The sequence below is a fragment of the Megascapheus bottae genome, chromosome X, assembly GCF_031878675.1.
Source record: "Megascapheus bottae isolate mThoBot1 chromosome X, mThoBot2.hap1, whole genome shotgun sequence".
Taxonomy (NCBI): Eukaryota; Metazoa; Chordata; class Mammalia; order Rodentia; family Geomyidae; genus Megascapheus; species Megascapheus bottae.
Genome location: NC_143547.1, coordinates 9376477 through 9401738, shown reverse-complemented (window position 1 = coordinate 9401738; position 25262 = coordinate 9376477). Strand labels below are relative to the sequence as shown.

Genomic DNA, 25262 nt, shown 5'->3' with positions numbered 1-25262 from the left:
TTAAACCTCAGGATGAAAAAGAGTGAAGAATGAATCAACAATGAGAAGCCATGGGACCAATGTAGCTCAGAACCTCACAGATGTTTCATACTAAAAGTTCCAATACCTTTTTCTCACAAGAATTTGGCAAAATCTATTTTTAAATACTTTCAAGCATCAAAAAAAAGAGCCACACTAATACAATTACCGTTCACTGAAAATTAGCATGCAATCTAGTTTGAAAGCTAAAATCCGTCATAGCAGGGTAATATTCCATTTAATTATAAAGATTAATTCAACCTTCATTTATCTGTGTATGTGTTTGGTCTTTTCATTTGTCATAGAATACCCGAGATTCAAATGCCATCTGTTAAAGTTGCTGCACAAGTGTCCACAGATTTCAGTTCAAAGTATAGTTAATAAAAGGACAAAAGGAGAATAGGAAAGGTGGGGATAGAAGCAAAAGTAGATCTGTGTGCGTGTTTGTGTGTGTGTGTGTGTGATGTTCCGAGGGCTTGAACTCAGGGCCTGAACACTGTCCCTAAATATTCCATTCTGGCTTTTTTGTAACTTGTTGGAGATAAGAGTCTCAGCGACTTTCTGCCCTGGCTGGCTTAAAACTGGATCTTTTAGTCCTCACCTCCTGAGTAGTTAGGATTACAGGCATGAGCCACTGCCTCGAGCAAGAAGATCATTTTTTTTTGTCAGTCGTGGGGCTTGAAATCTGGGTCTGAACACTGTCCCTGAGTTCTTCAGCTCAAGGCTACCACCCTACCCCTTCAGTCACAGCACACTTCCTGTTTTCTGGAGGCTAATTGGAAATAAGACTCTCAGGGTCTTTAGTACCCAGGCTGGCTTTGAACCTTGATCCTCAGATCTTAGCCTCCTGAGTAGCTAGGATTATAGGCATGAGCCACTGCGCCCAGCAAAAAGATTAATGATTTTGCCAATCCTAGGGACTGAATTCAGGATCTGAGCATTGTATGCCAATCCTAGGGACTGAATTCAGGATCTGAGGCATTGTACTCAGGATCTGAGCATTGACCTCTTAACACTTGAGCCACAATACCACTTGTGGCTTTTCTAAATATCTGATACCAAGGAATCGAACCCGGGTCTTTGTGGATGCTAGGCAAGCCCTCTATCACTAGGCCAAACTCCTGGCCCCTATATCAATTTTTTACATAACGCTTTCTACCAGTCTGAGGAGATGGCACATCTCTTCTCCCATGCCCCTTGCCATGTAACCTCCACAAACTATCCCAATAACAAATCCTCCCATCCCCATCTTAACTACTAAATGTTTAGAAACAGATGGATAGTGAAGCAGAATTGTAAATAACGATATGAGCTCTATCACTTCTGAATTATATATACCTTACTATATATATATATATGTATATATATATAATGTGTGTGTATATATATATATATACCTCACAACTTACCCTTATTCATATAATGATTAGAATTAACCACTTCACCATCACCTCATTTAATATTTGATCTTTAACCAAATAACTGTTGAAAGCCAAACTAGTCTTACATACTGGAAAACATGTTTTTAAATATTCTTTGAATTATGTATGACACATATGAAGTATACAAATGTGAAGAACAAAAAATAAAGATGTTTAAATGTATATCTGCATATAATTTTGAAAATATACAACCTGTGCTAGTAGTAGTAAGATAAGGTTTAAAGCATTTATAAATACTCAGAAGGCTCCTTAGGCAGCTTCTCAGGTAATGACCCCTCTGCCCTTAGTATCCAATATGCTAGCCTCTATCTCCATAGATTTAGTTTTGTCTGTTGTTAAACTTTAATATATATATATATATATCCTTTTTTTGTTGTTTATGGGGACTGCCAATACTGGGGCTTGAACTGAGAGCTTTTTCACACAAATTTGGTGTTCTACCATTAGACCCACACCTCCATTTCCAGCTTTCTGCTGTTTAACTGGAAATAGTCTCAGATTGTCCTGCTCTAGCTGGCTTTGAACTATTGACCTCAGATATCAACCCCTTGAATAGCTAGGATTACAGGTGTGAGCCAGCAGTGCCAGGCTAATATCCACAACATTTGATACATGAAAATTTATATTATATAAACAGAATGTACTCATACACCCAAATAAAATGCAATTATGTAAGTACATACTACCTTTGTATTCAATATACAGTACAAAAATATGTCACCTGTAAGAATGGCAAGACAAATGCAGGCAGATTTTAAGTATAATTTTAAGAAAATTCCCATACCTCTACCCCTGAAAATTATACCACTGAGTTTTTGGTTCTAAACAGCAGCAGGACTGAACTTGGAGAAGTCTTGGCAAATTAATACTTAGCCAAGGTAGAGGTTGCAATTAGAAAAGGAAAAGAAAAAATGACCCAGGTCAATAAAGAAAGGAAAGGACACAGAACAGATTATTTCTAGTCTGGAAATATGAACATATTTATTTTGCAAATCAGTCAATGCAATGAGATAAATTCAATTTCACCAGCAGAGGGAAGATGATATGTGAGTGAATGAAGCCTGGGAAAGAGAAGTCTGTCAGTCTCAGGGAGCAGACCCACTGGCAAACAGTACCATGAGAAATGAAGTCTCACGTGAACATGTCTCGTCCAAGGATCCCTAGCTGTCATCCTCTCACTTCAAAAGAGGAATAAACGCTTGTCCCTTAAAATCCTAGCACTGTCCACAAAGAAAAATGAGAGTCACTTTCAGTGTTGAACCAATAAATCTCCAAATTTGCTGGTGCACAGGCTTGAATGACATTAGAGTTTGAAATACAAGAATGCACCATGAGCAGCAAATCAGAAACCTTGTACCTTACTTCATTAGCCCATGACATGGCCTGTTACTCTTCAGATCTTTAAGTCCTTGACTTCAAACATTGTTTTCCTCAAAACTCTAATAATTTTCTCCTATATTACCTTCTTAGGAGAACATACCATACTATCAGTAACATTTTGCTGCCATAATAGTTACATCTAAGGGTATGACACAGCTCATTATGACTTACATGGGTCTTGATGTCCAGCTGCTATTTCCCTTTCAGACAGCAAGGCTGCCAGACTCCATGACCTCTAACTCAACCCCAGAGACGAGAGGCAAGGCACAAATCAAGAAAATGCATCCGGAACCGTGCCCCCCCCCACTACAGCCTGACTATTTACTCTGAGTTGCCATGGGCCACATTTTGAAACAAGCCCTAGTTCTGTTTTGATCTAACTCTAAAAAAAGTAGCCTATAGAGAGAAAACCAAAAAGCCACCTAGACTCAAAGCAAAACAATGAGCCACAGCCAAGGGACATGAGGGATGTTTGTAAACAGCAATCTAAATGTCATCATTAATTATTCATCATTCAGCAAAGCTACTGAGTAACTTCTGACAAAAGGACTTAATTCTTATCTAAGATTCAACACAAAAAAAGGAACAGGCAAGCTTTTGATCAAAATTTTACAAAACGGAAGGATGTACACAAAGTTGGCAAGTCATGGCCTACAGGCTAAATCTAAGCTTCTTTCTGGGTTTATCAATAAAGTTGTATTAGCACATAGCCACAACCACTTCTCTATGGCTGTTTTCATGTTTCCCAGTGGATTAGCCACTACTAAGACCATTCAGCCTGCAAAACCCAAAGTAGTTACTTTTTATCCGACTCAGTATATAACAAATTTGCTGAACTGGCTATACCTTCTAGCTACTCAAAGTGGGCTCTTGGATCCAGTGGTATAAGCCTCACTTTAGGGTTTGTTAAACATGTAGACTCTATTCACATTTTACTCAGCCTGTGCTTCTCAAACTTGGATGCTCATTAGAATTAGGAGTTTGTTAGGATATAGGTGTTGTTTTTTTAAATACTGCTGGCCTGGGTCTGAAATACACAGGCTGGACACTTTGTAGAACCTTCTAGTTCCTCTTCCTCTGGTCTTAAAGCACAGCCTACATTGCTCTTCTTCTCATGAGACCTGAGAGAAGACACTCAAATCATCAAACAAGGGTTAGGGATGGTTTGGGAAGGGGCAAGAGAAGATACTTGCTTCCCTCTCAAGTTTCTTTCTACATTGTCAAGTTTTTCTTATTTTAAGGGCTCTCTAGATGGGTGCCAGTGGCTCACACCTGTATTCCTAGCTACTCAGGAAGCTGAGATCTGAGGCTCATGGTTCAAAGCCACCCAGGGCAGGAAAATCCATGAAACATTTATGTCCAAGTAAACAAAAAAATATCCCAAAATGGAGCTGTGAATCAAGTTATAGAGTACTAGCCTTGAGTAAAAATCCTCAAGGATGGTGCACAGGCCCTGAGTTGAAGGCCCAACACTAGCATTAAAAATGTGCTCTCTATTTGAGCTTACATTTTATGAATAATTATAGTGGGAATCAGAAATTACTTATGGCACCTTTGGAACTTTTTACAGATTTAGACAAATCACTTTGCCAATCTTTAACTTCCCTTCTTGAAGGCATAGAAGAACAAACTAAATTAGTCTATAAACTTGTAAAAATAGCTTTAAAACCTAACATCATTATCAAGCAAAAGTTCAATGGTGTGGTCTCAAAGGGCATGCCCTCACTGCAGTCCTCACAAATCTCAACAAGGAAGCTCCCATTAACCTATTCTATGACTTTCACGGCTGGGAACTCCAGCAAACACCAAAGATGGCAGCCTACCCTCTTCATCCTAGCTTGGCAAGTACATAGAATCCTAGGCCTTTCCAATGATGAGAGAATATTGGGCTCTCTCAGTCAGTGGATGGGATGTCTATGATGGAAATTGATTTTCTTTACTAAGAAACTCAAATATAGAACTAGGAAAAAAACAAGATAAAAAGAAAAAAAGAGGCGATTTGCTGACTGGGATGAGGTTAGTTCCCATACGATCTATTCCAGTTCTAGACCCTAAAACCTAACAGGAATGTTTTTTATATCTATTCTGCTTTCCTCATCACAGTTCAACAACAATTAGATGAACTCAGTTCTGTGAGTCAGTGTATATACTATATGACCTTGAGCATAAACAATTAACTTTGTAATGAAAATATCCTAGCCAGTGAAATAAGAAACTAAAGGGGGGAGGGGAAGAGCCAGGAACCAGTGGCTCATGCCTGTAATCCTACCTACTCAAAAGGCTGAGATCTGAGGATCATGGTTGGGAACCAGCCTGGACAGGAAAGTCTATGAGAATCTTATCACTAATAAACTACTCAGCTGCCATCTGACTTCAACTACCAAAGAGGCTCCAGATGAGATCTGCTGAAAATCACCCAGCTAGCCCAGCATACCCAGACACTCACGAGGGACACAAGTTTTAATATGAATACCTATTCTAAGACTGGAAGCTTAAATGTGCTTCTAATGTAGCGATAGCAATGGATAATGAAAGCAGAGGTGACTAAAGTAATTGAGTCTTTCTACCTACACGGAGAACCTAAAGGCCCATATTCTTTCTACTGGACATTGATTGATCCTGAGCTAAACAAACAACATAGCACAAAACTCCGAAATCCACAATGAGGAATCAATCCTTCCAGAAATCCATATTTTTATAAAAAGGAATATTGTACATTTGAAACATCAAGAATGGTATTATTTAATATAAAGGAAATTTATTTTGCAAAATAGTGTCAGCCTGGCATTGGTGGCTCATGCCTGTAATCCTAGCTACTCAGGAGGCTAAGATCTAAGGATTGCATTTCAAAGCCAGCCCAGGCAAGAAAGTCCATGAAACATTTATTTACAATTAACCATTGGAAAACTGGAAGTAACACTGTGTCTCAAGTGTTAGAGCACTAGCCTTGAGCTGAAGAGCTTGGAGACAGTGCCCAGGCCCATAATTCAACCCCCATGACCAAAAAAAAATAGTGTTCCTATATGAATACTTTGGTCATTCTATCTTGTTTTCTCTCTCTCTCTCTCTCTCTCTCTCTCTCTCTCTCTCTCTCTCTCTCTCTCTCTCTCTCTTTCTTTCCTTTCTTTCTTTTTTTCTTACCTTCCCTTCCCCCTCCCTCCTTCCCTCCCTCTTTCCTTCCCTTTCTTCCTTCATATCATAGGATTGAACTCTACGTCTGGGCACTGTCTCTGAGAATTTTTTTGTTCAAAGATAGCATTCTACTACTTTGAACCACAATGCCAGTTCTGGTTTTCAGGTGGTTAATGGGAGATAACAGTCTCAAGGACTTTCCTGCCTGGGCTGGCTTCAAACTTCAGTCCTCACATGCCAGCCTCCTGAGAAGCTAGGATTCTTAGAGCCCCACCATGCCAGGTTTTTCTAGCAATGCTTTCCCCTAACCTTTGCAAACTCCAAATCTGAACTTTTTTCCAGATTATTTCACTGTTCCTTTTCCTCTTAGCATGAGGCTATTTCTCCAGTTCATATGTGAGTTTCTGTCAGAAATGGATTTGCTGTCATGCCCTCAGCCTGCCTGTACCTAGCTATGCTAGAGTCTAGAAAATGACAACTCGGAACACTGGGTTAAATACAATTTCTCTCTCTTCGCCCATTTTCCACTATCTGCCTGTCCGGCCCTCAGGATATTAATGGAACTGACATTCGTATACAACTGACTGAGCAGACCAGCAGCCAGATAACAAGGGAGCAGCTGACAGCAGCAGGAACAGCCCCAGAGATAGCAGATAAGCAGACACATCATGGCTATTAGTTTCATCTTGGGCTGAAAGGAAGGAGCGTCACAAAATCTACACAGAGAACCTGCACATTCCTAATAGATCCCTTTCCCGTGAAATTAAAAACCAAAACATCAGAACTGATTATTTTTATTTTGTGTGCTGGTCCTGGGACTTAAACTCAAGGCCTGGGTGGTGTCCCTAAATTTGGGGGGTTTTCTTGCTGGTCCTAGGACTTGAATTTAGGACCTGGACACTGTCTTTAAGGCTCTTTGTGCTTAGGCATAGCACACTAAACACTTAAGGCATAGCACCACTTCAGGCAGAATTTTTTTAATTTAATTTTGTTATCAGAGTTACTTGAGGCATTTCTCTGAGTAGTTTAATGGACATAATAGTCTCATGGACTTTCCTCCATGGGCTGGCTTCAAATCATGATCCTCAAATCTCAGCCTCATGAGTAGCTCAGATTAGAGGTGTGAGCTACAAGTGTCCAGGCACCATTATATTTCAACGACAAATTTATATACAAGTTTATATACTAATGTTCTTTTTTTCAGTCCTGGGCCTTGAAGTCAAGGCCTGGGCACTGTCCTTGGGCTTTCACAAGGCAAGAGCCCTACCACTTGAGCCTCAGCACCACTTCCACCTTTTTTCTATGTGGCATGGTACTGAGGAATTGAACCTGGGTTTTTGCACATGCTAGCAAGCACTCTACCACCAGGCCAAACTCCTGGCACTGTGCTTATATTGTGTGTGCGTGCGTGTGTGTGTGTGTGTGTGTGTGTGTGTGTGTGTGCTCGCATGCACATGTGGGGGTGGGGAGTGTGCGTGTGTGTGTCATGGGACTTGAACTCTGGGCCTAGGCTCTGTTCCTGAACTCTTCTGCTGAAAGCTCCCACCCTATCCCTTGAGCCATAGTGCCACTTCTGGTTTTCTGGTGATTAATTGGAGATATAAATTTCAAGAATTTTTAGTGCCCGGGCTGACTGAACCACGATCTTCAGATCTCAGCCTCCTGATTAGCTAGGATTACAGGCAGGAGCAATCACTCCTGGCTATACTTATATTCTTGATGGCCAACATTGAGAATAGAATATGGCAAAAAAAAAAAAAGAAAGAATTTAAGGGCCATAGTTTGGCCTAGCCGTAGATTACTTGTGTAGAATGCACGAAGACCTAGGTTTGATTCCTCAGTACCACACACATAGAAAAAGCCAAAAATGGTGCAGTGATTCAAGTGGTAGAGTGCTGCCTTGAGAAAGCTCAAGGACAATGTTCAGGCCCTGAGTTCAAACCCCAGGACTGCCAAAAAAATTTAAAGAAAGAATTTATCATTACAGTTCTTTGTTTTTGGCCATGGGTCTTGAACTCTGGGGCTGAATGCTGTCCCTGAGCTTCTGTGCTCAAGGCTAGTGCTCTACCACTTAAGCCACAGCACCATCTCATTCCAGTTTTCTGGTGGTTAATTTGAAATAAGATGCTCAGAGGCTTTCATGCCTGGGCTGGCCTTTTTTTCATATATTTTTAATCATAATCAATAGAAGGGTTACATTATATTCACCAGATAGAAGGCACATTACTTCACATACATTGATACCTTTTCTCATGTCTTGGTCCCCATTTCCCTCATCTTGTTTTCCTCCCTTCCCTATCCGAATTCAAATCTGGGTTGGCTTTGAATCATGACCCTCAGCTCTCAGCCTCCTGAGTAACTAGAATTAAAGGTGTCAGCCACAGGCACCACACTTACAGTAGTTTTTTTTCATATATTTTTTATTGTAATTACTAGAAGGGTTACATGATATTTGCCAGATAGATGGTGCATTAATTCCCATACATTGATACCCTTTCACATGTCTTGGTCCCCATTTCTCTCCCCCCAACCCCTACCCATCATCTTGTTTTCCCCCGTTCCCTATCCAATTTCAAATAACCAAATACAAATATATCCGATATATCAGGTAACAAAGTGAGACACTGTAACAATATGAGATAACCAAGGGACAGCAAAAGAGATGAAAGATGACATAGTACCTTAAAAACAACAATCATTCATTATATGGCTTATGTTTCTATATCCTAGAGATCCTTTCATTTAGCGTCCTACTATATGGCCTTTTGTATCAAGGTTTTGCTCTATTGCAAATCTCTGCTAGGAGAGCCCAAGGTTTCTAGTGATTATGACAAATGAGGGAAACCATTGAGCCTAAGTTCCTTTGAGTCTGGCTTACTTCACTCAATATGATTTTTTCTAAGTCTTTCCATTTCCTAATAAATAGGGCAATGTCATTCTTTCTGACAACAGCATGGAATTCCATTGTGTACAAATACCACATCTTGTTGACCCACTCATCAACTGAGGGACATCTAGGTTGGTTCCATATCTTTGCTATGGTAAATAGTGCTGCAATGAACATCATTGTGCTGGTGGATTTAGTATGTCTTTGTTCCTGGATGATTGGGTAAATGCCAAGTAGTGGAATTGCTGGGTCATAGGGGAGCTCTATGTTTAGTCTTTTCAGGCACTGCCATACTGCTTTCCATAGTGGTTGAATGAGTTTGCACTCCCACCAACAGTGTAGTAGTGATCCCTCCTGGCCACATCCCCTCCAGCATCTGTTGTTATTTGTTTTCTTGATCCTGGCCATTCTAACTGGAGTGACGTGGAATCTTAGAGTTGTTTTGATTTGCATTTCTTTTATGACCAGAGATGTTGATCATTTCTTCATGTGTCTGTAGGCCATTTTTGTTTCTTCTTCAGAGAAGATTCTCTTTAAGTCTTTGGCCCATCTTTTAATGGGATGGTTGTTACTTTGGAGATTAACTGCTTTTGCAATAGCCTCAAAGAAAATAAAGTACCTAGGAATTACCTTAACTAAGAATGTAAAGGACCTTTTTGATGAAAACTTTAAAACCCTGAAAAGGGAAATTAGAGCAGAACTAAGGAAATGGAAAAACCTCCCATGCTCCTGGATTGGAAGAACAATATCGTGAAATGACTATCTTGCCAAGGGCTATCTACAAATTCAATGCAATACCCATCAATATCCCAATGGCATTCTTTAAAGAAATAGAAGAAGCAATCCAAAATTTCATATGGAATAATAAAAGACCCCGTAGAGCAAAAACACTTCTTAGCAGAAAGAACAGCGCAGGAGGAATTTCAATACCAAAATTTAGACTCTATTACAGAGCTATAATTCTCAAAACAGCTTGGTACTGGCACAAGAACAGGCCTGAAGACCAATGGAATAGAAGTGAAGACCCAGATATTAAACCACAGACCTATGGCCACCTAATCTTTGACAAGGGAGCCAAAAAAATAGAATGGAAGAAAGATAGCCTCTTCAACAAGTGGTGCTGGCAGAACTGGTTAAGCACATGCAGAAAACTAAATTTGGATCCTTCTTTGTCATCCTGCACTAGAATTAACTCCATATGTATCAAAGACCTGGAGGTAAAAGCCAACACTGAAAACTTTACAAGAAGGAATAGGAGATACACTAGACCTCCTTGGCACAGGTCGAAACTTTCTTAATAAGGACCAAGAATCACAGAGAAAGGCTGGATAAGTGGGACTGCATTAAACTGCAGAGCTTTTGTATGGCAAAGGACATAGCTAGTAAACTAATTAGGAAGCCTACAGAGTGGGAGAAGATCTTCACCAACCATACAACAGACAAAGGCCTCATGTCTAAAATATATCAACAGCTCAAAAAATTGAATCAATCCAAAACTAATCTCCAAAGTTACAGTAGCTTTTATAACCACTAAGAATATATTACATATCTTCCCCTCACATGAGATCGAATGTGTCCTACAAAACATAATTCACATAAACACCTAACAACTATTACTTGGAAAATTCATTATTACTGAAAATCTGTATTTCCCTTTGAAAACAAGTCAAGATATTGTTTGTTAATGGATGAATTGATCAAGGCACTAATTTATACATTGTTCAAAACAAGTTGGGATTAAATAGAAATCGAACATTAAAGACCATATCTTGTCGTGCCAGAAAATGAAGATTTTGGCAGAAATAACTGGGATCGTGTCAAAATTCCCTAAGGGAAGAGTCACAAGTTGGTTCAAATGAAACAATTTGAGCTTCAAAAAGAATAACAATTGTAATGAATTTGAACATATCAAATACAGAAAACTCCTGAGCATAATGACACTAGAAAAATCTGCTTTGATAGTCTCTGGAGGGTCCAGGACAACAACTTGTGAAAATTAACAAAGGCAAAGATAGACATTTATGCACATTATATCAGTTCAATTAGGTGGTTAAATGCAAAGATATAGCATTTTAAAATCATCAATTGCTACCCATAACAAATACCCATAATAAATACACAATAATATCATTGATCACTGAAATAATTGCCAATGGTTTTCTTTTTTGTTTCCTTCTTTCTTTTGCCAGTTCTGGGGCTTGAACTCAGAGCTTGGGCACTGTCGTTGAGCTTTTTCCTCAAGGCTACCACTCTACCGCTTGCACAACGATGTTCATTGCAGCACTATTTACCATAGCAAAGATATGGAACCAACCTAGATGCCCCTCAGTAAATGAATGGATCAAGAAGATGTAGTATTTATACACAATGGAATTCTATGCTGCTGTTAGAAAGAACGACATTGTCCCATTTGTAGGGAAATGGAAAGATATGGGAAAAAATCACTTTAAATGAAGTAAGTCAGACCCAAAGAAACATAGGCTCAATGGTTTCCCTCATTTGTAATAATTAGTATGAAACTAGGAATCTCCTAGCAGAGGATTAGAATAGCTCAAAACCTACATACAAAAGGCCATATAAGATGCAGCTAAATGAAAGGACATCCAGGATATGGAAACAAGAGCTTTATCTTGTGTGAGTGTTGTTCTTAATGTACTATATTATTTCTCTTCTCTTTTTTTGCCCTTTGGTTAATCTCATATTGCTACAGTATCTGACTCTGTTACCTGGTATTTTGTATATACATTTATTTACTTATATGAAATAGGAAAGGGAAGGGGGCAAAACAAGATGTTTGGGAGGAAGTGGGGGAGGGAAATGGGGACAAAAGCATGAGAAGGGGCATCAGTGTGTGAGAAGTAATGCACCTTCTATCTGGTGAATATAACTGTAACCCTTATATACATTACAATAAAAAACAAAATTAAAAAAAGAAAAAGAACTAAAGTTTAAGGTAAAGAGCAAATGGGAAAGTTAGAATGAAATGACCAGAGTCAGGCACTAATGTCTCACACTGTAATCCAGTAATCCAGTAATCCAATGAAATCGGATGGCAGATGCTAGAGGCTAAGATTGGGAGAATAAAATTTCCAAGCTAGTCCTGGTCAAATTTTTTTTTTAAAATCCACAAGACTATCACAATAGAAAAAAAGGTGGTGAGAAATGCCTGTTTTTCTAGCTAAAAGAAGAAGCTCGGGCCAGGAGTTTGGCCTAGTGGTAGAGTGCTTGCCTAGCATGCACGAAGACCCGGGTTCGATTCCTCGGTACCACATAAATAGAGAAAAGCCAGAAATGGTGCTGTGGTTCAAGTGGTAGAGCTCTAACCTTGAGAAAGTCCAAGGACAGGGCTCAGGCCCTGAGCTCAAGCCCACGACTGGCAAAAAAAAAAAGAAGCTCGTGGTCCAAGTTGGTCTAGTGCCCCCCACATATGCAAAACAAGACCCTTTCTCAAAAAATAACCACAGCAAAAAAGGCTGGACGTTGCATCTGATACCCTAGAGGTGAGGCCAGCACCAGCCTAAGGTGATCTGTTACTTGGGTTTGAGCCCAGTTGGGGAGGACTCTAGGTTTGGGAAGAACCTGTCCATGTGCATGGAATGAGTGTGTGTGTGTGTGTGTGTGTGTGTGTGTGTGTGTGCATTTGGATATGAATGCATGTGTGCATGTTTTTTTTCATTTTTTGCCATGAGGGCAGATGAATTGGGGCATTTTTCTACAACAAACTTCTCTCCCTATTGTAAGGACTGGCTGTAATCTACGCCCTTTAGAGGCACTCAAACTGGTGACCCAAGTGTGACGAAAAGAGGAAATAGACATTAGGATTAAGAAAGAAAAAAAAATTCATCCTGAGCCCAAGAGGAGAAAATGGAAGGGTTGCCAGGGCTCAGAAGCATGATCTGTCCTCCCCCAGCTTCCCTGTCCCTGGTGGCCTCTGGTGAATGTGGGTGCAGCGCTGGCTTCCCCTCCCACCTGGACTGCGTGGGTGAGTGGGTGTCTGGTGGGCCTCATGATGCCTAGGAAGAGATGAAGATGAGGAAATTTTCTTTACTGTTTAAATGAATATTTGTATGATTCAATTAACACACAGCACAAAAAAAGGCTGAACGTGTGGCTTGCACTATAGACCACCTGCCTAGCTGTGAGTACAAATTCTAATATCATCAAAGCAAAGAAAGAAAAGAAGGGAAGAGTTGAGTTTATGTTTATGCCCATTTTGATTCACAATTTAGAAGAAAAGAAAGACCAGTTGGCAATACACAAAAGCATAAAAAAAATAGAAGAGAAATGGGTAAAAAGCAAAGTGGAGAAGAACATTTTACAGAACAAAAATGGCATGAGCTTAAAAGCCAGGAGAAAAAAAAGGTTAATGATTAATGCTTCTTTTATTTTATTTATTATTTGAATTATTAAGTAGTTGCACAAAGGAGGTGCCATACAACAAAGCAGTTTGCAAACACTGAATTAGCGCTTTGAAGTGTTCAGAAGGGAAAATGAGGGCTTCTGATTTCATCGTCTGAATGGCTGTGTTTATCCATCATTATGAGGTCATTCCTACTTGGGCCTTACTTTGGGAATCTTGTGAACATTTTTACTGTCCTCAGATTTCTATTTTAATTCATAGGAGGGGTTACTAAATGAAGAATTACCCTAAATAGACAGAAACTGGATGATATTATAGCAATATAAAATGTCTCATAATCTCTTCACAAAAAAACTACTGTAACTACCTAACAGCTGCAAGGAGTTTGGCCAAAATAGAACAAAAGGACAGAAAAATCTATTGGTCAATGTATTGATTAGTACCTAACAAAAGGCCTGCCACAAAATAGTTTCTCTAAGACATGTTTTACAAAACTGAGGATGGAACTCAAGATGTCATACATGCTCGGCAAGCATTCTGCAAGTGTGCTAAACTTCCAGCTTAATTTTTCTCTGAAATGGGATCTACCTGTTATCCATGCTGGCATTGAACTTGCCTCAGCCTCTCAAGTAACTAGGATTACATGCATTCAGCCACAAAGCCAGGCCCCAAGAATATTTTTGTTCAATATATTATTCTGGCAGGGACTGTCCCAAGGATTAGGAAATGGGCTGATCCCAGCTTCATATTGTCTTCATGCCCATTCATAATGCAAAGTTGGAATAACTAACTTATAGTTTAACAAAATGAATACTAAGAAGCTGAAACATTGTATTGTTGGGAATGGGGGAAGTCAAGGAAGAGGAGAAATAAGCAGTGAGAGAAAGAGTAGTTAAATACACTCATAATAACCAATGAACATATGTGAAAACAAAACTAGATAACTTGAGACAGGTGGGGCTGAGAGATGTGCAAAGAACAATAGAAGGGGTGATGCCTTATATTCACAAAATAAATGTTTAATTGAACCATCTTTTACCACTGCTTGGAAATAATAATAATAGTAAATAAAACAAAAATAATAAAATTAGACAAAATAAAAAACAATGGAAAAACTCAAAACAACTTCATTAAATTGTGAGAGATATAAAAATGAAAACAGCAGCTAGGACATTGAGTGACAGACTTGAAATTTGTAAAAGGGTGTCTGAGTTACCATTCATTTATTAGGAGTTAATTTTAAATATGGGGAAAGCCCTATACAAAACAAGCTTATCATCACAATGTCTATAATAGATTCCCAGCTATACTCAACTATGGATAAATGTATCAATGATTTTCTATATAACTAGTAACACTATGTAATAATAGCAAGCGTTCTTTTTTATTTTTATTTTTTTGCCAGTCCTGGCTTGAATTCGGGGCCTGAGCCCTGTCCTTGGGCTTTCTCAAGGCTAGAGCTCTACCAGTTGAGTCACAGCAACACTTTGGTTTTTTCTATGTGATACCAAGGAATCAAACCCAGATCTTCATGCATGCTAGTCAAGCATTGTACCACTAGGCCAAACACCTGGCCCCAGCATGTGTTCTTTTATAAGAATATGCAATCATAGGAGAAATTGTTATAATATAAATGATAGACTAGGGCTGGGAGTTTGGCCTAGTGGTAGAGTGGTTGCCTAGCATGCATGAAGACCCGGGTTTGACTCCTCGGTACCCCATACATAGAAAAAAAGCCAGAAGTGGTGCTGTATGTAGCTCAAGGACAGTGCTCAGGCCCAGGACTGGCAAAAAATAATAAAAATAAATGATAGGATACAAGGAAGGAATCAAATCTCAAGGTACAGCTTTGAAGAACAAAAGTTAAGGAACAGAGCCCAGTCCCTGAGTTCAATCCATAATACTGACAAAGACACCCAAATAGTGGATTTCCAGAGAAGCTCTCTGACCTTACACTACCTTTCTCTGGCTTTCTTTTTCCTTCAGTGTCTTCATAACACTGATCAAGACTGTATTTAAAGCCTATACAGAAGGAAAAAATCAAAGTAATACATGAAAATATCAGCAGTAGCAATGTTAAAAAAAAGTAACTTTTGGGGCCTGAAGTTTGGCCTAGTGGTAGAGTGCTTACCTAACATGCACAAAGACCCGGGTTTGATTCCTCAGTACTACATACATAGAAAAATCCACAAGTGGTACTAAGGCTCAAGCAGAACACCTCTAACCTTGAGAAAGTCCAAGGACAGTGCTCAGGCCCTGAACGCAAGCCCAAGACTGGCAATAAATAAATAAATAAATAAATAAATAAATAAATAAATAAATAAATAAATAAATAAATAACTTTTTATTGGTGCCAGCCCTGGAGCTTGAATTCAGGACCTGGGTGCTGTCCTTTAGCTATTTTGATTAAGCCTGCCACTCTACCACATCTCCACTTTCAGCATTTTTCTGGTTAATTGGAGATTAGAGTCTCTCATGTACATTAATGTCCTGGCTGGCTTTAAACCATGATTCTTAGATCTTGGCTTTCTGAGTAGATAGGATTACAGGTGTGAGTATCTAGTGCTCAGAAAATTCCAGGTTTTCTTAACAAGCATAATCACCATGAAGAAAATCCAGAGAGTTTGAAAGCCATTCCTAAACAAAAACAACTAAATATATTTTAACAAGAACAAATGCAATGTTTGGGTATGAAATTTGTTTTTAAATACCAACTTTAGGACTACAGCAATAGGGCTTAACAACAGTTCCCATAGGACTTTATTTCTAAGGCCAAGAGTTAACTGACTGTAAATTCATTATGAGCCAACAGTGACATGCATGGCTGAAGGGAAAAGATAGCCATAATATCAAGTTCCATTTTCTTAATATGATTTGTATGCAAAACAAATGCTACAATGATACTCCCATTGTGCTTCTAGAGTTGTACTATATCTTATATAATGTTTTAGCCTTGAACTTGAGCTTTTAAAAGAACAGTGTTGAAAATGAGATAGCACCCATGAGTCAATGGCTCACTCCAGTAATCCTAGCTATCCAGGAGGCTGAGATCTAAAGATCACAGTTCAAAGTCAGCCTAGAAAGGAAAGTCCATGAGACTCTTATCTCCAATTAATTACCAAAAAGACAGAAGTAGAACTGTGGCTCAGGCTGTAGAACTCTAGCTTTGTGAACAAAAGCTAAGGGACAGAGCCCAGGCCCTGAGTTCAAAGCATAATACTGACAAAAACAGCCAAATAATGGACTTACAGAGAAGCTCTATGACCTCAGACTACCTTTCTCTGGCTTTCTTTTTCCTTCAGTGTCTCCATGTGTATAAAGACATCCTTGTACCTTTCTCATATTGTCATTATGGCATGGATATATAGATGATGTTTGCAAAGTACTTAGACCATAAAGCCTATTATATAATATTTATTCATATGATGAGAAGAACACTAAAGATATGTTTCATCTGAAACAGAGAAAATATATTTCAATATCTTCACAGAACTGGGCACCGGTAGCTCACTGCTGTAATCCTAGCTACTCAAGAGGCTGAGATCTGAGGATCATGGTTCAAAGTCAGCCCCAGGCACCAAAGACCTTGAGACTCTTATTTCCAATTAACCATCAGTAAACCAGAAGGGGCGCTGTGGCTCAAGAGGTCGAGTGATAGCCTTGAGATGAAGAGCTCAGGGACAACTCTCAAGCTGAGTTTAAGGCCCACGATCACCCCCCATATATATATATATATGTATATATATATATATATATATACATATACATATTCACAGATTAGGAATGTTTCCATGTGGAACCCTTATATACTTTTAGTTGCTAAATATGGTACAAAGTCAAGGGGTAGAAGGGATCAAGAAAGAGCCTTCCAGTTTGTACTCAGGAGGTTTTGTAGCAGTGTAGAAAAGAACAATGAGGAACAATGATGGAGATGCCTGGCTAGGTTGTGAGTGCTCTCATAATTTTCTCGGGTACTCACCTGTGAGAGATGCTAGGAAAATGTGCTTATATATAGTATAAGACAAAAAACGTGACCAGTCTTGGTGGCTCACGCCTGTAATCCTAGTGATTCAGGAGGTTGAGATCTGAGGATCAAAGTTCAAAGCCAGTACAGCACTAAAGACTGTGAGACTGATCTCCAATTAACCCCTAGAAAATGGGAAGTGGGGCTTTGCTCAAGGTAGGGTGGTAGCCTTGAGCTGAAGAGCTCAGGGCCAGCGCCCAGGCCCAGAGTTCAAGCCCCATGACCCACAAGAGAGAGACAGAGAGACAGAGACAAAGAGAGACAGAGACAGAACAAGAACAGCCCTGGCATAAAGATATTGTCACATGTAATCACCCAGCATTCCATAGGAATCAGGAATCACCCAAAGACTTGTCACAAATGCTATTTCCCAGGCTCCACACAGACCCAGACACTCAAGATGGGCTACAATAGATGCTTTATCATCCTGCTAATGGTGCTAACTCACTCAAAAAGATAAGCATCCTCGAGGGGCCTGGAGTTTGGCCTAGTGGTTAAAGTGCTTGTCTAGCATGCACGAAGACCCAGGTTCAATTTCTCAGTACCACATGCATAGAAAAAAGCTGGAAGTGATGCTGAGGCTCAAGTGGTAGAGCTCTAGCCTTGAGAAAGTCCAAGGACAGTGCTCAGGCCCTGAGCTCTGGCAATAAAAAAAAAAGAATGAGTAACCCACAATCGTCCACAAACAAGGACATACCAAACCTACTAGGACAACAATATTCATTGCTGCAATATTTCCCATAGCAAAGATATGGAACCAACCCAGATGCCCCTCAGTAGAAGTATGGATCAAGAAGATATGGAATTCTATATTGCTATCAGAATGAATGACATTGCCCCATTTGTAGGGAAATGGAAAGTCTTGGGAAAAATCATATTAATGAAGTAAGCCCGACCCTAAAGGACATAGGCTCAATGGTTTCCCTCGTTTGTCATAATTAGCACAGATCTTGGACTCTCCTAGCAGAGGATTACAATCGCTTAAAACCTAGAGACAAAAGGCCATATAGGATGAGGCTAAATGAAAGGACCTCCAGGATATGGAAACAAGAGGTTTATCTTGTGTGAGTGTTGTTCTTAATGTACTATGTTATATCTCATCTCTTTTGTTGTCCCTTGGTTATTCTCATATTGTCACAGTACCTCACCTTGTTATGTGTTATATTGTATATATGTTTATTCATTTATTTGAAATAAGAAAGGGAAGGGAGGAAAACAAGATGAGGGGAGGGGATGGGGGAAATAGGGACAAAAACATGTGAAGGGGTATCATTGTGTGTGAAGTAATGTACCTTCTATCTAGCGAATATAACTGTAATCCCTCTGTTAATTGCAGTGAAAATATATGAAAAAAGAATGAGTAACCTGATGAGTCCCTTTCCTCCCCCAAGAAAAAACATGTCATGTCCATTAGGTCTAGATCATGCAAACTTCATTAAACTCACTCCTATAAACTATCAAGAGGAATAAGCCTTCAATAAAGGTATGTATCCTATCACTACTTATCCCACACATTTGCTTTCATGCTTAATACAAGCACAAAGATAACAGGGGATTTGTTCAAAAGCAGAAAATCTAAAATCCACAAAGTAAGACAATCACCTTTTCATTACCCCCCGTCAGCAGCTCACTCCTTCATCCCTTTGAAAAGGGAGTTCTGGGGAGAAAGGGAGGTAGAACATGTGAATTTACCACAGCTGTAGGTAACCCCCAGAAAAACCCAGAGAACTATATGCACAAACATAACTTCAATTTCCTTGTCTCAGTCCACCAGTCCAGGTGAAGTTGCACCCATCTGACATATTGCGAGAAGCCTCTCAGCTTCCAGGCATTATTCTAGCCAAGTATTTTAAAATAGTTATTCCTTTGATTCCATTACTAACCTCTCAGATACAGAAATCTGTAAGTCTATGAGACTCTTAGCTTCAATTAACTTCCCCAAAAAGCCAGAAGTGGAGCTGTGGATCAAGTGGTAGAGTACTAACTTTGAGCACAAAAGCTCGGGGACAATACCCAGGCCCGGAGACCAAGCCTAGCCCACAAAAAAAGTTCTTAAGTGTTGCATGTTGCCACTGGAGCTACACTTTGGAAACCACCTGATTCAGCTGTAGGAAATGTACAGATTGGCAGACCTTAGAGACAAAGGCAGAAGTGAGGTACATTTCTATTTTGGTCTCTATAGGAGAACTCTTCCCACCTCACTCAAAGCCTTGCGTGGGAGTTGCAGCCCTGTAGACTCGGGAACATTCTGAAGACTTCACTGGCATCTGCTGTGACAAATGCCATTCCCTCCGAGCAACTTCAGGATGCCTTTGCCTGTGAGTTCTAGCTGAGTGTTTTTTCCCCCTGGGTGTGACCTGACCAGTACAGATCCAAAGGGCAAAGACCATAAATAAGCCTTTCAGGAGGGATTCATCTTTGGGGTATGCAATGAAATCCCTGGTTCAGAAAGCTGCTGTTCTTAGTCTGATACAGAACTGGCCAGGATGCCCAAAGGTGACCTGAATCCCTGTCTTGTCTAACCTCAAAAATCATTACTGGGTGACCTTGAGATTTTCCTTCTCTGCTCTAGAAAAGTCCTGCAGATGACACCTCACTTCTGCCCCCAAATCATTTTTTTATCAATGGATGCTCAGTCTATGTCTCTTTAAAAAAGAAGAAAAGGGGGCCAGGAGTTTGGCTAGTGGTAGAGTGCTTGCCTAGCATGCACGAAGACCCGGGATCGATTCCTCGGTACCACATACATAGAAAAAAGCCAGAAGTGGTGCTGTGGCTCAAGTGGTAGAGCTCTATTCTTGAGAAAACCTAAGGACAGTGCTCAGGCACTGAGCCCAAGCCAAGGACTGGCAAAAAAGGAGGGAGAGGAGGAAGTGGAGGAAGAGAAGGAAGAGAAGGAGGAGGAGGAGGAGGAGGAGGAGGAGGAGGAGGAGGAGGAGGAGAAGGAGAAGGAGAAGGAGAAGAAATAACAGGCCTCTTGCCCTTTCCTGCTTGCTTACAATAAAAGCACATGCTTACGGGAAACACAGAATCCTAAGCAAAAATGGGTGCTGATTTTCCAATCTGAAGTTTCCTCTTGAAATCTATACAGTGGGTTTCACAACATAAAAGCAACCCATGGGGCCGGGAGTTTGGCCTAGTGGTAGAGTGCTTGCCTAGCATGCACGAAGACCCGGGTTCAATTCCTCGGTACCCCACATACATAGCAAAAAGCTGGAAGTGGTGCTGAGGCTCAAGTGGTAGAGTTCTAGCCTTGAGAAAAGTCCAAGGACAGTGCTCAAGCCCTGAGCCCAAGCCCAGGACTGGCAAAAAAAAAAAAAAAAGCAACCCATGACCTCTTAAGAGAAGAAGGGGTGGGGGGGGTAGAACCAGGGAGACAGAGATAACAAATTTCCCCTTCACAGAAGCCAGGACATCCGCATCTATCTTTTACAGTGATCAACTCCTAGGAAAGAACACAACATAACTACATCCCCATGGGGGTCACTTCCACCAAGGCCAGGAGGCGAAGGCCTCAGACCACAATGTGTCTCTGAATATCTGGACAACTCGATTCAGAAGGTTAGTCATTTCACAAGGCTGAGGTCAGCATGTCTTAGGAGGTTGCTTTAATTAGATGGCAATTGGAAGCTTCATGGTGAGGAAAAGAAAAGTTCCAGCCCCTCACAAATCAAAGCTTTCTCTTTTTTTTCCTTCAGCTTCCTCAATGGGTTGCCAAGTGACTCAGCATTGGCCCAGTATGGGCACTATTATTGATGAGAAACCTTCCGCCAGAGTAATATATTGCATACAGCACATGCCCAAAGAACAGTGCCAAGTCATACCAGGAAGAGAAGGTGAATTATTCACCTCCACATCAAATGCAGGCAAATCCTTTCTTAATGCAAGGGTCCACTCCATATCAGAGAGACAAAGCCCTGAGATAGTCAGAGATTTCCATCTAAGATTCAAGGAATTATTAGTCAAAGCCTTTATTTTTCTGTTGCCTATTTAAAAAGGCAATCAAATTGAGGACAGCAAAGAAAAAAAGGCAAGAAAAAATAATTTTTTAAAAGCAACACCAGGGTAGAAAGAAAAGCAGTAGAAAAGCCTTTGACTTCACTGTTCATTGTGAGTACTGTGAGCGCCACCTAGAGGTGATTTGGAGAACTGCAAGCTCAGTCAATTTGAGGTGTTGGGAGGAGGAGGAAATCCCTACATTTTCTAGGGTCCAGGACTGGACTTGCCTCAAACAATTGATAGAAATTTTTAGGACCAAGTCCCCCTTTTTTACATTTTATTAAAAAACTTTGTGGAGTATATTCAGAGAGCCTAGTGAAATCCAGTAGGAAAATTGCCTTTAATATTTCTCCTCATTGAACTCATAGCAGAGTTCCTGGCAAATTGAACACAGTAGAGTTCAAAGAAGACTTGTAGGAGAAAAACTGAAAGCCTGCATTGAAATTCAACAGAGCACAAGAAAACAACTCGAAGGAAAAACAGGAGTACAAGCCGGGAATGGTAGCTCACCTCTATAATCCTAGCTACACAGGAAGCTGAGATCTGAGGATAGAGGTTCAAAGCCAGCCTGGACACTGAAGAATGTAAGACTCTTATCTCCATTTAATCACTAGAAAACAGGAAATGGGGCTGTAGCTCAAGGTGTAAGGCAATAATCTTGAAATGATGAGCTCCGGGACAATGCCCAGGCCGAGTTCAAGTCCCATGACCCACAAAAACAAAAAGAAACAACAACAACAACCATGAACATATCTAATATTAGGACTGAAAATAGTCCTTCCAGGCAGACTCATGAACAACTTTCCCAGAGCACCCAGATACTCTTATACAACTCAGAAGATCTATCTGCAGCAATCTCAACTCATACATCTCAAAGACAGAACTACTACTTTCAGAACATTCTTCTTGTATCCATTTAGACACATGCTTATGCCTTCTCACAACCCTAACAGTGACCACCCACACCCTGAGTTCATGAGAAGTCAGACTAGGACAAAGAGTTCTTAATCTGCTAAAGGCTCAATTGCTCAATACAAAACACATTCTGAGCCAAGATCTACTGGCTCACACCTGTAATCCTAACTACTCAAGAAACTAAGGTCTAAGGATAGAAGTGCAAAGCCAGCCTGGGCTAAAAAGCCCATGGGAGTCTTATCTCCATGAAATCTGTAAGTTAACCTGTGGTTTAAGTGGCAGGACACTAGCCTTCAACACAAAAGCTCAGTGAGGCTGCCCCGGCCCTGAGTTGAAGACCCAAGCTACACACACACACACACACACACACACACACACACACACACACACACACACCAAACATTCTGCCCTAGATATCACAAGCTAGTGCATCAAACAAATGAAGCTGTCAAAAAAAAAACACAATATGGTTGTGCTGAAAATTTCAACTACCATCTGGAGAGCTTCCTACCTCAATGCATGTGTTCTTGCCTTCACCAGCCTGTGCTTCCCATGGCTTAAGACAGCTTTAACAAATCTTGAAGGAGGAATCAAAATAACCCTTTGTTTTCCTCTAATAATCCCCCTCCTTCCAACTTCCTTCTTTACTATAAACAGTGAACAGCCTTTTTGTGCTTATTGACAAAAATACTGATGGCAAATTTCCCCCAACTTGGGATCAGGAATGCTCTAGAAAATATGTTCCTAAACTTCCACATGTCCCCCACTCACCAAGAACAAGTATTCCCAGTATGTCATCTTCTTTGTTTCTTGACCATAAGGCAGAAATCACTGTGTACTGTCTGACTCGGTAGGACCCAAAGCAGGGTTCCCTCAGCCAGCCTCCTGATGACAATGACAGACAAGGCTGCCTTTCAGCAGACTGAAACCTTGATCCACTAAAGCAGACATTGTAGGAAAGAGACCCAGCAAACAATAACATATCCTGATATCCCAAGGGAATGCTAGCATCAGGAAGGTTTCTAAAATATCTCAAAGAAGAAACACTCCTGGTTTCAGAGTCTCCTAGCTACAGAGTGGCATTCATGACAAGTATAGCAGGTACACTCTATCTACCTGAGCACCACCTCCCTCAGAATATCTCCAATTCAAGATGGACACCATTCTTTATTTTGGGATATATCTGGTATGCCAGTATTGGGATGTGAACTCAGAGATTTGCACTCTTCTATGGCTTTTCTTCTCAAGCTACTGTACTACCACTTGAACCACAGTTCCACCTCTGAATTTTTGTGATCAATTGGAAATAAGAGTCTCACTGACTTTTTTTGCCCAGATTGGCTTCAAACTGTAATCCTCAAATCTTAGTCTCCTGAATATCTAAGATTACAGCTGTGAGTTATAAAGGTCCAGATAATCATTATTTTTAGGCAGCATCATTAATATTTTCTTCATTTGTTTCCTCATCTTGTTGCCTAGTATCTGAAAAGGTTGTAAGCTTCAGAAAGTGTCTACTTACTGGAAATATGTTTGTATTCCTATACAATGAAAAATCTGCCACCAGCCTGCAGTTTACAAGCATATTCTTTGGGTCATTTATGCAAAAAATGAGTTAGAAAGTAGATCTGCTTGGTTATAGGAAATTATTTGCCTCTGGACATTTGCACACATCATGTACAAAACAAGACACATGGCCAATGTGGGTTTTGTTTCTTCTTTGCATCTTGAGGGCTCTTCTGCCAGCTGCTCCCCATGGCTCCCCACCGCTCTGCATTCTGCCATATCCAATGATGGCTTATGACAAAATTCACTAGGCAGCAAGCCATGTAGCTGTTACAGACAGCAATTAGGAGAGAGGGAAAGGCCGAATTATACCACACTGGAGAATGTGGTTAGGGAAAGAAAGTCAGATCTTATTTTCTCTTACCTCCTGGTAATAAAATGTATGTGTTCATCCAATATCATACACCTAACTCTGGAGTCATTTAGAGCCAGCAGCTCATTTTCATATGCAAATTAACTGCACACACAATGTCAATCATGGAAATCTATTAAAGTGAAAGGTGTATGAATTTTTATCAGCAAAAAGAATCCTTACCTTTTCTTTGGCTTTCCTTTTTGTTCCTGAATCCATCCACTCATTTTCTTTTTCCAGCATGTCAATAAAGGCCCAGCGAACACCCTCAATCAGTTCCTCCATCTATAAGAAAATATGCAAAGAAGGAACATCAAAACCAAAGACAATAAACAAGGTTTTCTGGACCAAACTCAGCATTATGAAAATTGGTTCAAGGCTGAATGCGTGAAAGGAATCCTTTGTGGTTCAACTCTAGCAACATGTTTGTTTCCATGAGAACAATCTTGTTGTCCAAGTCTGAAAGGATTATATGGGGAGAAAGGAATTCATTAGTGGTTTGGACTAACAATTCCTTACTTGTCTGTAGCTACCACATTGGTTCATCCCTATCACGGAAGCAACCAATTTCAATACTTTAACAAGTGCATGAGAGACACATGGGCTGTGAGTGGCAGAGGTACTGCTACAACAGAGATAAGCAGAGAGCCAGTACCCCAGAGAACACTTCACCAGTATGAGTCAGACTTATGCCAAGACCCTGTATCTTTCCAAATTTGATTGCGAATGTTTGGCTATTCTCTCTACAAACTTTCTACCCACCTCTCTGCTTTCACATGGCTCTCCAAAGCTATTATTTCAGATCTAGAATAATAGACCAGAAGGGAGCTGCCATAACAAGAATGACTTTCAAAAGGCCTATTCCCACACATATAAAGAATGAGGCCACATCTGCTCTGAAGTTACATGCATCCTAACTTTGCCACCACCATATGCTGGCCAATGGAGAAAACTAGAGGAAAAGAGACAATGCTGAATTTTAGAGGCAACACAGAGATGAATGGGGAAGTCCTATTGCCTATGGGTACCCCCATACCAGAAAATCTGGCTTACTCCTATAATCTTAGTTTCTTAGGAAGCTAAGATCTAGGGGCTCATGGTTTGAAGCCAGCAAGGACAGAAATATTTGTGAAATTCCATCTCTAAAATAACTAGCAAAAAACAAGTCTGGAGGAATAGTTCAAGTGGTAAAA

General features: G+C 40.2%; 1 protein-coding gene across 1 annotated transcript in view; it reads right to left on the bottom strand.

The window, feature by feature from the left end:
• The window catches only part of Phex (phosphate regulating endopeptidase X-linked), a 207322-nt gene that overhangs the window by 86492 nt on the left and 95568 nt on the right, over window positions 1-25262 (bottom strand). Inside the window, exon 12 of the mRNA XM_090326178.1 lies at window positions 24253-24354. Within this exon, the coding sequence (XP_090182304.1) occupies window positions 24253-24354 (102 nt within the window). The remainder of the gene's footprint in view (window positions 1-24252; window positions 24355-25262) is intronic.